Raw genomic sequence first — 15,309 nt, 5'->3', positions numbered from 1 at the left:
AATGCAAAGATTGTAGACTCTTAAAGAAAATACTGGGAAGTTCCACCAAATTAAAACTTAAAACAATCCAGAGATACCTGTAGTAAAGAAACTTGTAAGAAGATACTTACACAGCTGGCAAAGAATATAAAAAACACAAATCAGCAAGAGCCTAAACAATCCAATAAATGACCCAAAGGATAGGAGTCGGCGTTTCAAGAAAATGGAAATTTATATGATCCATAAATGTGAGAAGAGATGTTGAAGGTCACTGATGATTAGGGAAATACAAATAGAACCCTGTTTTGAAGCCTGACCATGTACACTGCCCGTGGGTCTCCACTACACTGCTGTTGGTGGTATAAGTCGGCGAACCTGTTAGCACTTGGGAAAACCGGAGTCGAATATCTGTACCTACCCCGTGATCCAGCAGTCCTGCTCCTGGGTGTAGGTACACGCCTGCACACCTTCAGCCGCAAGTGTGCCAAGTATCTGTTAATGTCGCTGTTCGCAGTAGCAGAAACCTCGGTCAGTCCCGGCGCCCATCTGAAGGACGGGATGATGTAGCCATGATCGTGCCAGACAGTGGAACAGGATGCAGCGGGTTCAGTGGAGAAGGTGCCCTGACCTGCCGCGCTACAGAAGGGTCTTAGTAATGGAATACTAAGTAAAAAAGCCACAACGCACAGCACGATACCTTTTTGTAACGTTCACTAAAATTTATATTTACTTACATTTCTGCAAATACATGTTCATATGCACATACATGCATAAGCATGCACGTACACAATAAACTTTTCAGGGGTACATACAGATGTCATAAAACTGTATGAAAAAGGAAGAGAAACAAGGAAGGCCAAAGGTCGTGGCCTGTCAGGAACCGGGCCGCACAGCAGGAGGGGAGCGGCGGGCCGGAGAGAGAAGCTCCATCTGTGTCTGCAGCTGCTCCCCAGAGCCAGCATCACCGCCTCAGCTCCGCCTCAGGTCCTCAGGCGTCAGATTCTCATGGGAGCACTGGTCCCTAGTGCCAGGAAGGTTGGGGACCGCTGCTTTGGATGATGGGTTTCCCCCCGCAGCGTATGGAATTCAGCGTGATCTGCTTCAAAGTAAACCCAGGGACGATCAAGTTAAGAGTTAAGGTTTTTAGTTGCTCGTGTCCCTCACACGATCTCTTCGTCACACGGATGTCATGAGTCCACTGCTTGCCATAGTGAATTCCAGGTCCTTAGTGTGGCATTGAAATTGCCCTCCGCTTTAACCCCACCTGCCTCTCAGCTCCATCTACCCCCTGCACGTCCTGTGCGGTCCACATGCGTGCTCCCTGTGTCACCCCGTGAGGTGTCACTGTTCCTGGACGGCGCCTCGCACTCGTCAGAGCTCAGAGAAAGCAGCCTCAGGTCTTCCGGGAGACCTTTCCTGATGTCCTCAAGAGGCTCCTTCTCTGGGCCTCCACGGGTAGTGGCTCTCAGAAGCAGGTCCTGACCCCAGCGCACCTTTCCATCACCCCTGGGGCTTGGCGGAGTTGCAGTTCTTGGCCCCCACGTGAGACCTGCAGAACCAGATGCCGGCTGGGCCCGCAGACGGGCTTCGGGACCGCTAGGAGGTCCCCAGGGAGCGAAAGGTTGGGAACCAGTGCCATGGCAGGTTGTGCTTTTTTAATAGCCATTTCGCCTCGTACTATGTTTTATATGAATCTCGAAGCCTCTAGATAAGAACCCACATTTCATCACCGTGGGCTCAGTAACGTGGTAGATACTTGATACATTTTTACTAATTTGAAATTAATGACTTCCCTTATGGAATAGCTGGGAAACAAAATCTATCATTTGTGGATATTACACTGATCATTCAAATCAATAATAAATGGGCAGAACTTAAGCTCTATTCGCTTGTGGGTCTAGTTCCCTTATATCGCCTTCATTTCAGTAGAATGTGGCACTTGACCTTGGTTAGAAGCTACTCTCAATCGCTTTTATGCTGTGACCAAAACGCCCCCAGGGGTCAGAAGCACAAGACTGTGGAACCAGAGCCTGGGTTTGCATCCCCTCCCTTGCCCCACAGGAGAGCCACTTATTTATGAGCTAGCGACTCCTCTCTCCAGTCGCTTCGAGAACTAGGAGCAATGAGTGTGAGTATTTGAGGGGTCCTTTTGAACCTGTCTCCTGGAATCAGAGTTTTCCCAGTTGGGTTCCACCTGCATTTCTCAACGGTTATAGGTCAAAAATTACCAATTTGTGAGTTTTTTTTTTTTAAGATTTATTGCCATGTTTTAAGATTAGTGTTAAACACGTCTGTGGTAAAAGTTTGGCAAGCACAGGATAGTGTAGAGAAGAGGGGACAGAACCCTCCCAGCCAGCGGTCACCGTGAAAGTTCCGCCATGGTCCTTTCTAGAAGGATTTCTGTTCATAACCTGCATGTTCACTCATCTGCTTTCACTTGAAATATCTTGGGTGTTCCTAAGTCAATCAAGATATTGAATGAATTGGAAGCTGTCCGATTGGAAAATACAGTTGGTTGTATTTGAAGCATTAAAAAATTACTTGTCTTTTTGGGTTGTAAAACTCATACATGTTTTTTCTAGAAAATAGGGAGCAATAAAGAAGGGGAAATAAATTGCCTGTACTCTGTAGAGAAGCCAACCACTGAATACATTTTCCCATATAACTTTCTGGTTTTTATAAAAAACAACAAATTGGGATTCAAGTTAAACAGTTTTTAATGCCTATCAGAGTATCATGAGCAAATCCCAATGCATTGCATTTCCTTAAACATAATTTTCCTTTCTTTGAGGAACATGGCAGGCATGGCGGTAAAGTTATTTTAGAATTTTTTTCTTTTATATTTTGCTAGAGATTAAAACTATGCTTTTTCACTGAATGAATATCTTTATGCTTTCAAAACAAGAATTCATAGCTTAGCGCCATTGTCTAAATATGTTTTATACAAGATAAAATGTTGGAGAAACAAAATCTGTCTTGATTTTATTCAGCATCAGAATCAGGAATGTTTAATGTCTAAGTGATAAATTGTTTCTAATGTTTGTTTTATTGTGCTGTAAAAGACATACTTTAGAGTGTATGAAATCTAACTGTTCTTTGGTTGTTTTATAATGACTATTTTATTGATGGCGAAGCCAGTTTGTTTTATAGGATCGTTATGAATGTTGACACTGTTCTTTGATACAAGTGTGTTTTAATACCAGTGGTTTGTAGATTTGATTTCTTTTGTATTACTCTGAGAGATTTATGCATGCCTGCAAGTTAAAAGTCATCTCCCTGTGAATCACTCTAGCAGTCCCCACAGAAGTTGACAGCTACCATAGCCTGTTCCCTCTAGAACCACTGCCACCACCCAACCGGATACAGAAATCAAGTAATTTTGGATACATTACATCTTGCTACAAAGCCGTAAATAGCAAAGATGATCTGCCATACTGCCTTCGGAGGATTCATGGTAAGGAAGATAAATTATCCTCTTTAGAAGCGTATTATTGAGGCTAAGATTATTCAGACATTCCTGAATAAATTTAATGTATGAATTGAAAGGATAATAAATAAATGTATGGTTTCGTTTGGAAATTAGTATCTCGTAAGTGATGTATATAACGTGGCTTTTTATTCACACCTCTTATGGAATAAGGAGGAGATGGCATTTACAGTTTAGTGGAAACATTTTTCTTTTTCAGGTTTTCGTCTTGTTAACACAAAGTGCATGGTATTGGTCGACATGTGGAAAAAAATTCAGCACTCAAATATTGTAACCTTGCGTGAGGTATTTACCACTAAAGCATTTGCAGAGCCTTGTGAGTAATTCGTAACTGTCCTTCTGCTTGTGGGCCTTGCTGTTGGAAGCCGGATCGCAGTAATGAGTGTTTGTGTTTTGTTTTAAGCTCTTGTGTTTGCATATGATTTCCATGCTGGAGGAGAAACTCTGATGAGCAGACACTTTAATGACCCTAACGCTGACGCCTATTTCACAAAGAGAAAGTGGGGTAAGAAAGAGATGCAAGCCAGCTGTATTTTGATCAGTGTTTTTGCTCTGTGGAAGAGCAGCTTTGTATTTGGAAATACATGCGAACTCATCCCTGTAGTCATTCAGCTTAAAGACCCTGTCGCATTTTCAAAAGACACGCCTTAAAGAAGTGGGGTGTGTGTAACCAGTTAGGAAATAATGGATCACGTGCATAGACCGAGGCGAAGATGGGTTGCGAAAGACTCCTGTAGGATCCGAAATTTAAAAAACAATATAATATGATAAAAGATTTACCCTCTTAAGAACTGTTTTCTTTAAAAATATAATTCTTTCTGAATAGAGATAATTGGGAAAATTCCGTAAATTGAAAAATAACCCCTGTAGCTTCACCACGCAAAACACAGCCATTGTGAATCCCTTGGTGTACGCCTCACTAGTCTTGGTGGTTTGGTTTGGTTTGGTTTGGTTTCCTTTTCCATTGTTCTCTTTATTTTATTTTATTCTAAATCCTATTGCATTTTTGAATTTATTATAAACAATTTCCCCTTATTTTTTATATTTTCTGAATGTAATTTAGTGACTTCCTCAGAGTCCAGTGTGACCACATATCATTTATGAAATTATTTCGCTAAATAGATGCTTTTGTTTAAAGGAAAGTTTCCATGTCACTAAAGGAATTAGTCTTCAGGAAAAATTTTCATGTAACTTTTATTTAAATGGAGAGTATTTTCTTTTTTTGCCCCTTCCTCATGTTTAAAGAATTGACATATAGTTCAGTTATTGCAAGGAACCAAAATATTTTAATTATAGTCTAACACAAGTTTATTAGAGGGTAAATCATCTCAGAGTATAAGTAAATTCATTTGGAGATATCTGTTAATCTGTGTATTTGGGGAGGGGAAAGGCATGTATCATTTTCTTGTTTGGGGGCAGGACAGATGCATTGCATTCTTTACGTGACTTTTAATGCTGTAAAGCTTTTCTTGAATACGTACTGAGAGAAACCAGAGAGGGAGAAGGACTCGAGTCCACACGATGCTTTCTTCTGGATGCTGACTCCTTTAAGGACTGATCCTGGACAGAAATACCACTTCTGTTTACTCGTGACTTTGCCTTTTGACGGTTGAAAGAAGCGAACTGTGGTTACATGGCCGTTTCACGTTGAAAATCTGGTCATACAGTGTGGTCACTTTTTTCTTTCTGCCATGTCATCTCTAGATGCATACATAATTTTGCTGAAAGAGATGGAGTATGACTTTTACAGATGAGTATAGCTGTAGTAGTTCAAAGTTATTTTAGTAATCCCACCTGTGAAATGACTGTTGGCTGTAATTTATAGCTGGGTTTCTCAACCTCAGCCTCGTTGACATTTGGGGCTGTATAGTTATTTTCGTGGGGACCGTCCTGGGCCTTGCAGGGTATTTAGCAGCGTCCCGGCCTCTACCCACTAGATGCTAGTAGCACCTTCTTCCCCCAGTTGGGACACCAAAAATGTCTCCAGACATTGCCAGATGTCCCCTAGGGGGAAAAAATTGACCCCTGTTGATTTATAGCATTCCTTTTCAGCTTTTAAAAATCTTAATTATTCTGTTTTTGGTGTTGACTGATTGTTTATGTATGATTACATTTTCACAGGAATCAGTCTTTTTTCTAATATTTGAAAGTATTGTTTGAATGGTAGTAACTTTTCCTAAACCATGCTATACATATTTTACAGCAACTTTTAATACAAGGCAATCCTATTTTCTATGTGAATATTAAAGAAAAAAATAGCCAGTGTTTGTATAAACTCATACAGATATAGATGAAAGCCTGTTTCCTTATACTATTTAATTTATTAACTTTGCACAAAAAATTGCATAAGAAATATTCTAATTTAGAAAACGGGAATAATAATAATATCATACCACATAGAGGCTGTGATAAGAAGTTTAAAATGAGAAAATGTGGGTAACTTTAAGACCGAATCCGGCACATTTATTAAATAGTTTCATTAAATTCTTCATAGTCATCTTTGACATTGTCTTGGCATTTATCACTAGAGCCAGTTTTTGAGTCATCTGACACTGTTTTCCAGATTCCATGTTCAGTTTTGAGGGATAGCAGTTTTTGTATTTTGTATTTGCTTTTTCTTGGTAATTGTATCTCAAGCCATCGGCGCCTGTTTGCTGTGTATTATCTCCGCAATTAACCACTTAACTGTGTTGCTTTTAGACCCGATTCACAAAAGGTTTGTTTACAACCACATGAACACGTGGATCTATAAGGTTCTATTTTCTGAAATACAGCGGTCCCCCTTTATCCGCGGGGGATACGTTCCAGGACCCCCAGTGGATGCTCGAAAGTGGATAGTCACGAACCCTGTATATACTGTTTTTCCCTATACGTACATGGCTATGGTAAGTTTAATTTATAAATTAGGCACAGAAAGAGATTAACAACAACCATAAAAATAGAACAATTATATAACAACATACTGTAATAAAAATTATGTGAACGTAGTCTCTCAAAATATCTGATTATGCTGACCCTTCTTATGATACTGTGGGATGATTCAGTTCCTACATGGTTAGGTGAGGTGAAGTGGATGACGTAGGCATTGTGACGTAGCGTTAGGCTACTGTCAACCTGAAGATGCATGAGAAGGAGAGTCATCTGCTTTGGGAGACCCTGGGTCATCGAGCCACGACGATGTCGATGGCTGGATGTCAGGAGCAGACGATGTCAATGGTTGAGGCAATTTAGTATTTTTGAACTGCGGTTGACCACAGGTACCAGAAAGTATGGAAAGCGAAACTACAAATAAGGGGGCTACTGTACAAAACCTGGGTTCGATTTATGTGACTGCTCAGATTTGAGGGTTAAAAATAACCCAGGAAATCGTATCAGGAAGCATTATGAGAGTTGATAGGATCAAGATGACTGCTTCCCGCGGCGGACCAGGGTATTTTTGTGTTTCATCATTGCACATGAGTGACTTTCAGAGCTTTACACTTATGTGCTCTCGAATCGGATGTTCTCTCTAACTGCCTGGCTGTGAGCGGAGGAGTGAGAAGGCGTGTTCTGTAGAAAGGGCGGTAGACACCTCCATTTCCCTCGGCCCGCAGGGCGAGCAGGCCTCACGTGCGCGGATGGCGACATAGGCTGGATCATCCCCCTTTTAAGTCAAAGAACAGTCTCTGCAGTTCCCGTTTTTAATCAGAATTTATATATTCTTGGTTCACAATTAAACAAAGTCTTCAAATTTTTATTGTTCAATAATGACAATGGTCACGGAAGAGGGGGGTTCATTGAGAGCTCCGCTGTTCAGGCTCGTGAAGGTGGGATCTCCTGAACAGGATGTTTTGGGCTCATCTTAAATTCTTACTAATAGATGAAACTTGAAAATAATATCTATATACATACATACATACATACATACATACACACATACATACATACATGTATGTGTGTATGTATGTATGTATATGCATACACACACGTGTAAATTGGCAAATCGCGTCATGAAGATAAATAAATTTTGTCTGTTAATTTTGGTTTGGATGTTTTAATCTTTTGGTTGATTAGTTAAATGAGGATGCCTTTTTTTTCTTTCCCACCCCCTTCATAGGTCAGCATGACGGGCCTCTGCCCAGACAGCATGCGGGCTTGTTGCCGGAGTCGCTCATCTGGGCGTATATCGTCCAGCTGAGTTCTGCGTTGCGCACCATTCACACGGCAGGTTTGGCCTGTCGCGTCATGGACCCAACGAAGATCCTGATAACTGGCAAGACGAGGTACTAGCATTTTGCGTTTTGGCTTCTTCACTGAGCATCTAATGATGATTTGTTTTAATTCTGCCTTTTCATATATTCCATCCAGAAGAACCGCTGTGACTATGAGTTCATTTGTAAGTTTAAAAAAAATGTTGAATCCTTAGTAAAACGCCTAGTTATTCACCAAGGATCTTTAAGGGTTTGGGAGGTGTGCGTGGTTAGGAGACATAGAAGTAGCGTCAGTACGACTTTCTGTGTACCACTGTGCTTCTCAGGGGTTAGCGTGACTCAGAATTACCTGGTGGCTCACTGAGCACAGATTGAGTTCTCAGCCGGTGAATCCGGAGTGGGGCCTGAGAACGTGCATTCGTAACCAGTCCCAGGGGAAGCCACAGCTGCTGCTCGTCCCGGCTTTGAGAGCCGCTGGCAGAGAGCGAAGTGCGCAGACCTTGACTTAGTGGTTCCGCTTGAGTCGCTGTGATTCTGAGAACCGTCTGGGGCCGCGTAGCATAAGGTCCACAGGGTCTAGTGCGGGGGACCGGGTTCACGCCCTGGCCCTGCTGGTTACTGTCCCTGTGATCCTGCGTGTCAGACACTCATTATCTCTGTTGCCCACATTTGCGCGGTACCCGTCTCAGGAGACTGTTGAGGGGGTAGAATGAGTCGGCACGTGTCAAGTGCTTTGAGCGATGTCTAGCACGTCCTCAGCAAATGCTAGGAAGCTACCTGGTTCTCTTTCAGGAGTGACTAACTTACCAAGAATAAAGCAGCTTTATTCTTTTCGTGAGTGACTAACAGGGCAGCAGCTTGGTGCCGTGAAAGGCCCTTGGCCTGGCAGTCAGAGGTCTGAGTCAGTCCTTGACTTGTAACCTCAGGTCTGCCACTTGAGATCTGCGAGCTTTAATTTCCTCATTTCTAAAATGGTGGTTTGTAGAGATGATATGGGGGTAGGAGAGGAGGTTAGAGTAGATAATATTCTGAGGTCCTTCCAGATACTTAGGAAATGTTAAATTTCCACTATTGTATAATTTTAAAATCTCATGTTAATTATTTTCTTTAAATTCTCTGGTCTTTAAAGGTTGCGAGTAAATTGTGTTGGAGTGTTTGATGTTTTAACATTTGATAACAGTCAGAATAATAATCCGTTGGCATTAATGGCTCAATACCAGGTGAGTAAGAATTAACATGACTACTTAATAACTTAGGGCTTTTTTTTTTTTTTGACGAATTTTGTTTAAAATACTTCAGGGTTTTCAGTCTGGGTGGTCTCTGCAAAGTTTGAACATTATTTCTTAGTCACTGAGAGGTGTCTGGAGCCCTAACAAGTTGGAATGTATAGGGTTGATGACAGGGTCAGATTCTAGCTGTTCAGATGCAAATGTGTTTATGCGATTAGGAAATTTGTTCTCAGCAGAGATTAAAACATTCATTGGTCAGCTGAATGAGTTAGATTAAATGCGATTTTACTTTTTTCACTTCTTTAATATATTATAAACACACCTGTCACGCCTGTTTACTTTTATTAGAACAGTTGTCCCACTACCAATCTGAATATATTAAATATTTTCAAAGGAATAGTGTTGTATTGCCATTTTCGAAATAATTTTTTCTTTTGTTTAATCAAAGCCTCACTCACTCCTTATACATTATCAGAATTTGGCTATCTGATTTCAAAATAATAGTGTGGCTTTAGGCCCCATCGTGTTCTCAGCTATTTATTATTTTTTGATTGATCGGAGATGTAGGAGAGTAAGAACCTGTTTCTGCAAAGAACGTTAAGTGTTAGCTTTTTGGACACGTCACCTCGAAAAGGAAAACAAAAACAAAAATAAACACATGGGACTACATCAAACTAAAAAGTTCTGTACAGCAAAGGAAACCTTCAACAAAACAAAAAAGGCGACCCACTGAATGGGAGAATATAATCGCAAATGATATATTCAGTAAGGGGTTGATATCCAAAATATATTAAGAAAACTCATACAACTCAATAACAGAAAATTAAATAATTCGATCAAAAAATAGGCAGAGGATATGAAAAGACATTTCTCAGAAGACATTCACATGGCCAGCAGACATGAAAAGATGTTCAACATCACTAATCATCAGGGAAATGCAAATCAACACCACAGCGAGATGTCACCTCACACCAGTCAGAATGGCTGTTGTCAAAAAGTCAACAAACAGCCTGCGCTGGCGAGGACGAGGAGAAAAGGGGGCTTCGTGCGCTGTTGGTGGCACTGCAAACTGGTGCCACGCCTGTGGAAAACTGGAGATTCCTCAGGAAAAAAATGGATATATCCTATGACCCAGCAGTTTCGCTTCTGGGCATTTATCCAAAGAAAAGGAAAAACACTTAATTTGAAAAGATAGATGCACCCCTGTGCTCCCTGTAGCATTATTTACAATGGCCAAGATGGGTCTGCAGGCTTCACGTCTCCCCCTCTGCTTGCGCCCACCTGTCCTTGCCTCAGCCAAGCTGTCCTGGTTGGTAGCGCCACCTGGTGGGCACTGCAGACAGGGGTCTGACTGCTTTCCCAGCAGCACCTGCTCCTGCCGGAGGAGATTTGCCCCTTTCTTACCTAGGGTGCTTGTTTCCCAGCTACTTCCCTTCTTATCTCTGTCGTAGAGTTATTGACTAATTGGCTTTGACAGTTTTTTTAATAATCTTTGTGCTGTTAAAAGGGACTGATTATTGATTGTTAAAATACTAGTGATCTTCTTCATATATCCAAGTAAATAATACTGAATTTTTGAAGAGAAACTCGACATTATTTAGAATCAGTGCCATCAGCCTCTGTTGCAAATATCTCGAAATCCCATGTCCACCTTTAAAAACAGCCTTACAGTATCTTTATTCTCTATGTGAAGAGTTCCTTTGTATTTTAATTACTAGTAAAAGAGAAAGATTAGTTTGATTTTTTTTTTCTCTGTCTCAGCAGTATTGTTTCCCATTTTTTCTCTGCAAATGTACATTACTTTGGTTATGGGTTGTGTAGTTACCTTGAAAAAAATTCTTCATAAGAAAAAGTAATCCCAGGGTTCTAAACAAACAGCTTTTAAGCAGGCATTTGCGGGGGGGCTGGTTGGTAACCTAGCGGCCGCTTTCATTCATAAATGCAGGCTACTTCCAGCCCACTGTCACCTTCTCTTTATTTTTCAACAGTAAAAGATAGATCAGGTTTTTCTTTCTTTCTTTTCCGGGGGTGGGCACATGTGTGGGGGGAGATTTTCCATATAGCTAATAGGATAAAGGAGAGAGTGGAGATAGCGCCACCCGGGGAGGGGGGGATTGCGAGTCACGAAGCGGGCACGGGGGAAGGAACATGTTGTGTCTTGTAGTCTATTTTTCATAGTCTGTTTCAGACACGTGAATAGAGACTGACTTTCAGTAAAATGGACATAAGTAGAGCCATAGATAGACTCAGAAAAATCAAGAACTCAAGAATGAGGAAGAAACTGAAAATGAGTTGGGGGGAAAACCTCCAGAATTCAGCAAATGGGGGGAAAAAACCAGTTGGAGGTAAGAAGCAAAATAACAAATGGAAAATTCCTCAGCAGGGAAGCGAGGAGAGCGCCTGAGTTTTTGCGATGTTAAACACTCTTAAGTGGGACTTGATTGACCTCTTTTTAAAGATCAGTTCTAATTTGATCTGGATTATGTGACGTGTCTATTTTATTTTTAAAAGTTGGTATTCCCACCTGTAGTCAGCTTTGGGAAGGTGGTGGGTGGTACCCAAATTAGATGTTCTTATTTTTTAAACCCATTCAGTCCTTCAGCTGTCTTGGACTTTTGTTTTCCTGTCTCATGATGGGGAATAATAGGGGTGTTTCTAGTAGGGGATTCAGTTACAGCACCAGTGTAGGTTGGCGCTGAACTGAAAATCCCTCCGTTTTAAGGCCTGGGCGGCTGCGTGCCGGTGCACGCCACTCAGGTGTCTGACGGGTGCCGCCATCGGTGTGCTCTGCCGATGACGTCGGATCGCAGCGCCGGTAGGAATTTCCAGTTAGCGGTTACGTGCACTGATTTCTCTTGACCACCATTTTTACGATTTCATTAATGTAACTTGGAATGTTTTACTTGATCTCGAGAACACGGAGGGCACCCTCCTTGCGTTCATTCGTGACCGTGCCTTCCAGAAAGCAAGCGGTGGCCGCAGTGCCTGCCCCTCGCACGCCACCTCCCGCCCTGCCCCTGTCGTGCAGTTTGAAAGTTTCCCTGATGGGAACCCTAGGCATCTGTTGTCCTGATGAATGCAGTGATTTTCCCCTGACCGTTGGCTCTCATGTTCTAAGTGTCAGATCCACACATGCGAGTTTGGGATAAATGTCTGATTTGAACTTTGCCATGTTGTTTTAGTCCTGGAGTTGGACTTGCTCATACTTCATTATTTGGATAGAATGTCGTGAAGGGTAGCCGTATATTGGTAAAGTTTCATTAGCGATTGCCTGGAAGTACTCACCTGATTTCACAGATACACCGTTTACAAACATTCCACAAAGCACAGGTTCTCAACCCTGGCCGCATTTCAGAATCTCTTGTGGAAACTGGAAAATACCAACCCCGCGAATTAACCACAGACTAACACCAGGCCTGGGATGAGGGGCTGGATGGCCAGCGGTACTTTTTCTGGTGTTTCTTCAGCTCCTCGGACAATTTTAATGTGTAGCTAGGTTTGAAAACTCCTTATACCAAATCAGCGTTCAGTAAATGAACGCGTATGCAGCAATTCAGATAAGACATGGGCTTTTGAAGATTATGGACGTTTTCTGCAGAAGGTCCTTCAGACGGTTCCATTCGATTCTGAGCTGTTCCGTTCTCCCAGGTCGTGCTCATTAATAGTCACCTGCCAAGCAGGGCCTTGGGGCAACTGTTTTGTTTGCTGGATCCAGTTTGTAATAGGTAATGAGAGCCGACCTCAGTCCAACCCGCTGTCTTCTAGAAATCCTTCAGAAGGAAAACCTCAGAGTGGTAAATCTTGGAAAAAAAAAAAAAAGGCAGGAGGCCAGGTGGGCACAGACTAGGAGGTCCCCTGCACAGCCCTGACGGACGGCGTGTCCTGGGGGTGTCAGTGTTCTCAGTGTTCTAGAACATTCTCCAGCGTCGGGGCCGCTGATGTCGTGTTTGAGATAATGGAGTAACTTTTTTCAAGTAATTCTCCAAACTGCACTGTGTTTTAGGCATCATGGAAAATGAGAAAAGCGTATATCACAGGTGTAACTATCACAGTAAAGGAAGTCTATAGTAACCAGTCCTCAGTTTCTCGTAATAATAATAAGATCAGTTCTATTTAAATAAAAATTAAAAGAGGTTTGTGAGGCCGCAGCTCTGTATTGGGCATTCGCATCGCTTGGAGTGGCTTCTCTCCACGCTGGTCTGGTGCGGCCTTCATCGAGTCGCCGGGTGCCGTAGAGGCCGCGGACCTACCACAGGGGTGCGGGCGGGGGGCTCGGAATCGGCCCGTTGGGCTCGGGCCGAGGCCTGTGCCGGGCCCTGCGGGCAATAGTGTCAGTGTGTTACGTCTGTACCTATAAAATAAAAATTAAAAGTTATATTTATTCTTTCATGTCAGCAAGCAGATCTGATATCGTTAGGAAAAGTTGTGTTGGCTTTGGCTTGCAACTCTTTGGCAGGAATCCAGCGAGAGAATTTACAGAAAGCCATGGAACTGGTGACAATCAACTACTCCTCTGACCTGAAGAATCTGATTTTGTAAGTTTTACTATATGATTAAATGTATATAATGAGCGCGTGAAATAAGATAGCTTGTCATAGGGCCTTTTAATAGTGATTCTGTTTATTTTAGTCCTACTGTTCAAAATCAGGCAAAGCACAATTAAACAACTCGTAATTTATTTTTACTGCTAAATGTATAGTTTTTGGAACAAATTCATAAGCCGGTGTGTTTCGTCATCGACGTCTTGAACATTTTCCGAAGGGCATCCTCTAAAGCTGCATCGGTGTCTCTTAGCCACATAGGACCGTTTGAGCTGAAACTAATTAAAATTACATAGAACTAATTACCTAGTCTGTCAGCCACACTGCCACATTGCAAGGGCTCAGAAGCCGCACGTGGCTCGCAGACAGCGTCCGAGAACACTTCCGTCACTTCAGAGAGCTCTGTCAGACGCTGCTGCGCTGGAGGGCGCCAGTACCTGTGCGGAAGCTGTCACAAGTCACCCTGATGGCCCGCTGGCGGCCGTTCCAGAATGCACCTGCGTGGGCCCCGTGCTTCTGCTCCAGCCCCGCCAAGCCCTGGGGTCCTCAAGGACAGGTCTGAAAGGGATTTAGCTCAAGAGAAACCCACCGTGGCCTCCCGTCACCACAGGAGGACTTCTCCGGCCTCCATCCCTCTAAAACTTAACCCTGGGGAGTTCCAGAGGGTGGACAGAGGGACCTTCGCTGTAAGCGGTTGTAGAGGACAGAGATTAGGAAGGTTGAGAGTTTTCCTGTTACGTTCTGGAAGCAGTTAGAGCTCACTGATCCTGCTCAGTCTGTGTGAAGCTTCCAGCTGTCCCTTCTGGCCTTCCGTGTAGCCAGGACAGTCCGCTTTCTGTTCGGCCCAGCCCGGGGGTGTGGGACGGAGGCAGGAAGGGCGGGGCCGCGCATCTGTGCTTTGTCACACGCCAGACAGCAGCATGAGTGTCGTGATTGTGACACAGCCCTGGGAACCAGAGTTACCCGATTCCCATTAATAATCAAATGAAGTGATTTCTCACAGAAATGAAAATACTTGTGTCACATATTATCACAGCAGTGATTCTTAGCTTTAGTTTACAACACCCAGGATATCGCTAATTTCAGATTATACTCTTCAAAGTTTCTTCCGTCTAGAAGAGTAAAGGACATAAATGTGACAGCGGCCATACACTAATAATTTATAAAACTGGGTGATGGGTGCCTGGGGATTCATTATACAGTTCCCTACTTGTATAAATGTTTGAAATAGTCCTTAATAAAAAGGGAGTAAACGAAAAGGTTACAGTTTAATACTTAATCTGTGACTGGTACTTATAGGACGACAAACCATGTGTCAGGCCCTTCCGAACTGATCGATGTGATGAATTAATTCACTTGATTCTCCTAATAACCCTGGAAATCAGTTACCGTCATTAGCTCCATTAGACAGATGACAAAACCAAGATAGGTGAAGCACCTGCCAAAGTCAGGAAGCCTGTAGTAGCTTTAAGTTCGAGTAGCTAGAGGTAAACACGTCAGTAATTACAGATGAATGGCCGAGACCTAGATTATGCACATGAATGTAACCGTTCAGTTATTCACCAAGAGAACGCCTGCTATGTGCCAGGTGCTGAGGATGCTTTGAACACGATCCCCCATCTCCTGGAGCCTCCACCCTCATGGGCTTACCTGTGAGCAAGTAAGATGTTTGTGGATAACGACAAATCCTGTGAAGAAAATAAGACCAATTATAAGCAGAGAGAGAAGGTGGGAGACGGCTTTAATGATGCTTAGGAAATGGCTTACGTCACGGAATAAGCAGTAATAGATGATGAATAACTAGTGTGTTCTGGAAGGTGGCCCTTTGAAACATGTAATATTGTTCTGCCTTAGTTATAACGGTAGAGGAAGTTGAATTGGTC

At 42.7% G+C, this 15,309-nt stretch overlaps 1 protein-coding gene across 5 annotated transcripts in view; it reads left to right on the top strand.

The window, feature by feature from the left end:
- The window catches only part of PAN3 (poly(A) specific ribonuclease subunit PAN3), a 104,406-nt gene that overhangs the window by 76,772 nt on the left and 12,325 nt on the right, over positions 1-15,309 (top strand). For all 5 annotated transcript variants that reach the window (XM_025046908.1, XM_025046913.1, XM_025046927.1 and 2 more), the window contains 7 exons: positions 3,272-3,433; positions 3,666-3,782; positions 3,870-3,971; positions 6,241-6,351; positions 7,563-7,728; positions 8,786-8,876; positions 13,281-13,420. In XM_025046908.1, coding sequence (XP_024902676.1) covers positions 3,272-3,433; positions 3,666-3,782; positions 3,870-3,971; positions 6,241-6,351; positions 7,563-7,728; positions 8,786-8,876; positions 13,281-13,420 — 889 coding nt within the window. The remainder of the gene's footprint in view (positions 1-3,271; positions 3,434-3,665; positions 3,783-3,869; positions 3,972-6,240; positions 6,352-7,562; positions 7,729-8,785; positions 8,877-13,280; positions 13,421-15,309) is intronic.

The sequence above is a fragment of the Pteropus alecto genome, unplaced genomic scaffold (assembly GCF_000325575.1).
Source record: "Pteropus alecto unplaced genomic scaffold, ASM32557v1 scaffold80, whole genome shotgun sequence".
Classification (NCBI taxonomy): Eukaryota; Metazoa; Chordata; class Mammalia; order Chiroptera; family Pteropodidae; genus Pteropus; species Pteropus alecto.
This window is presented reverse-complemented; position numbering and strand designations above follow the sequence as displayed.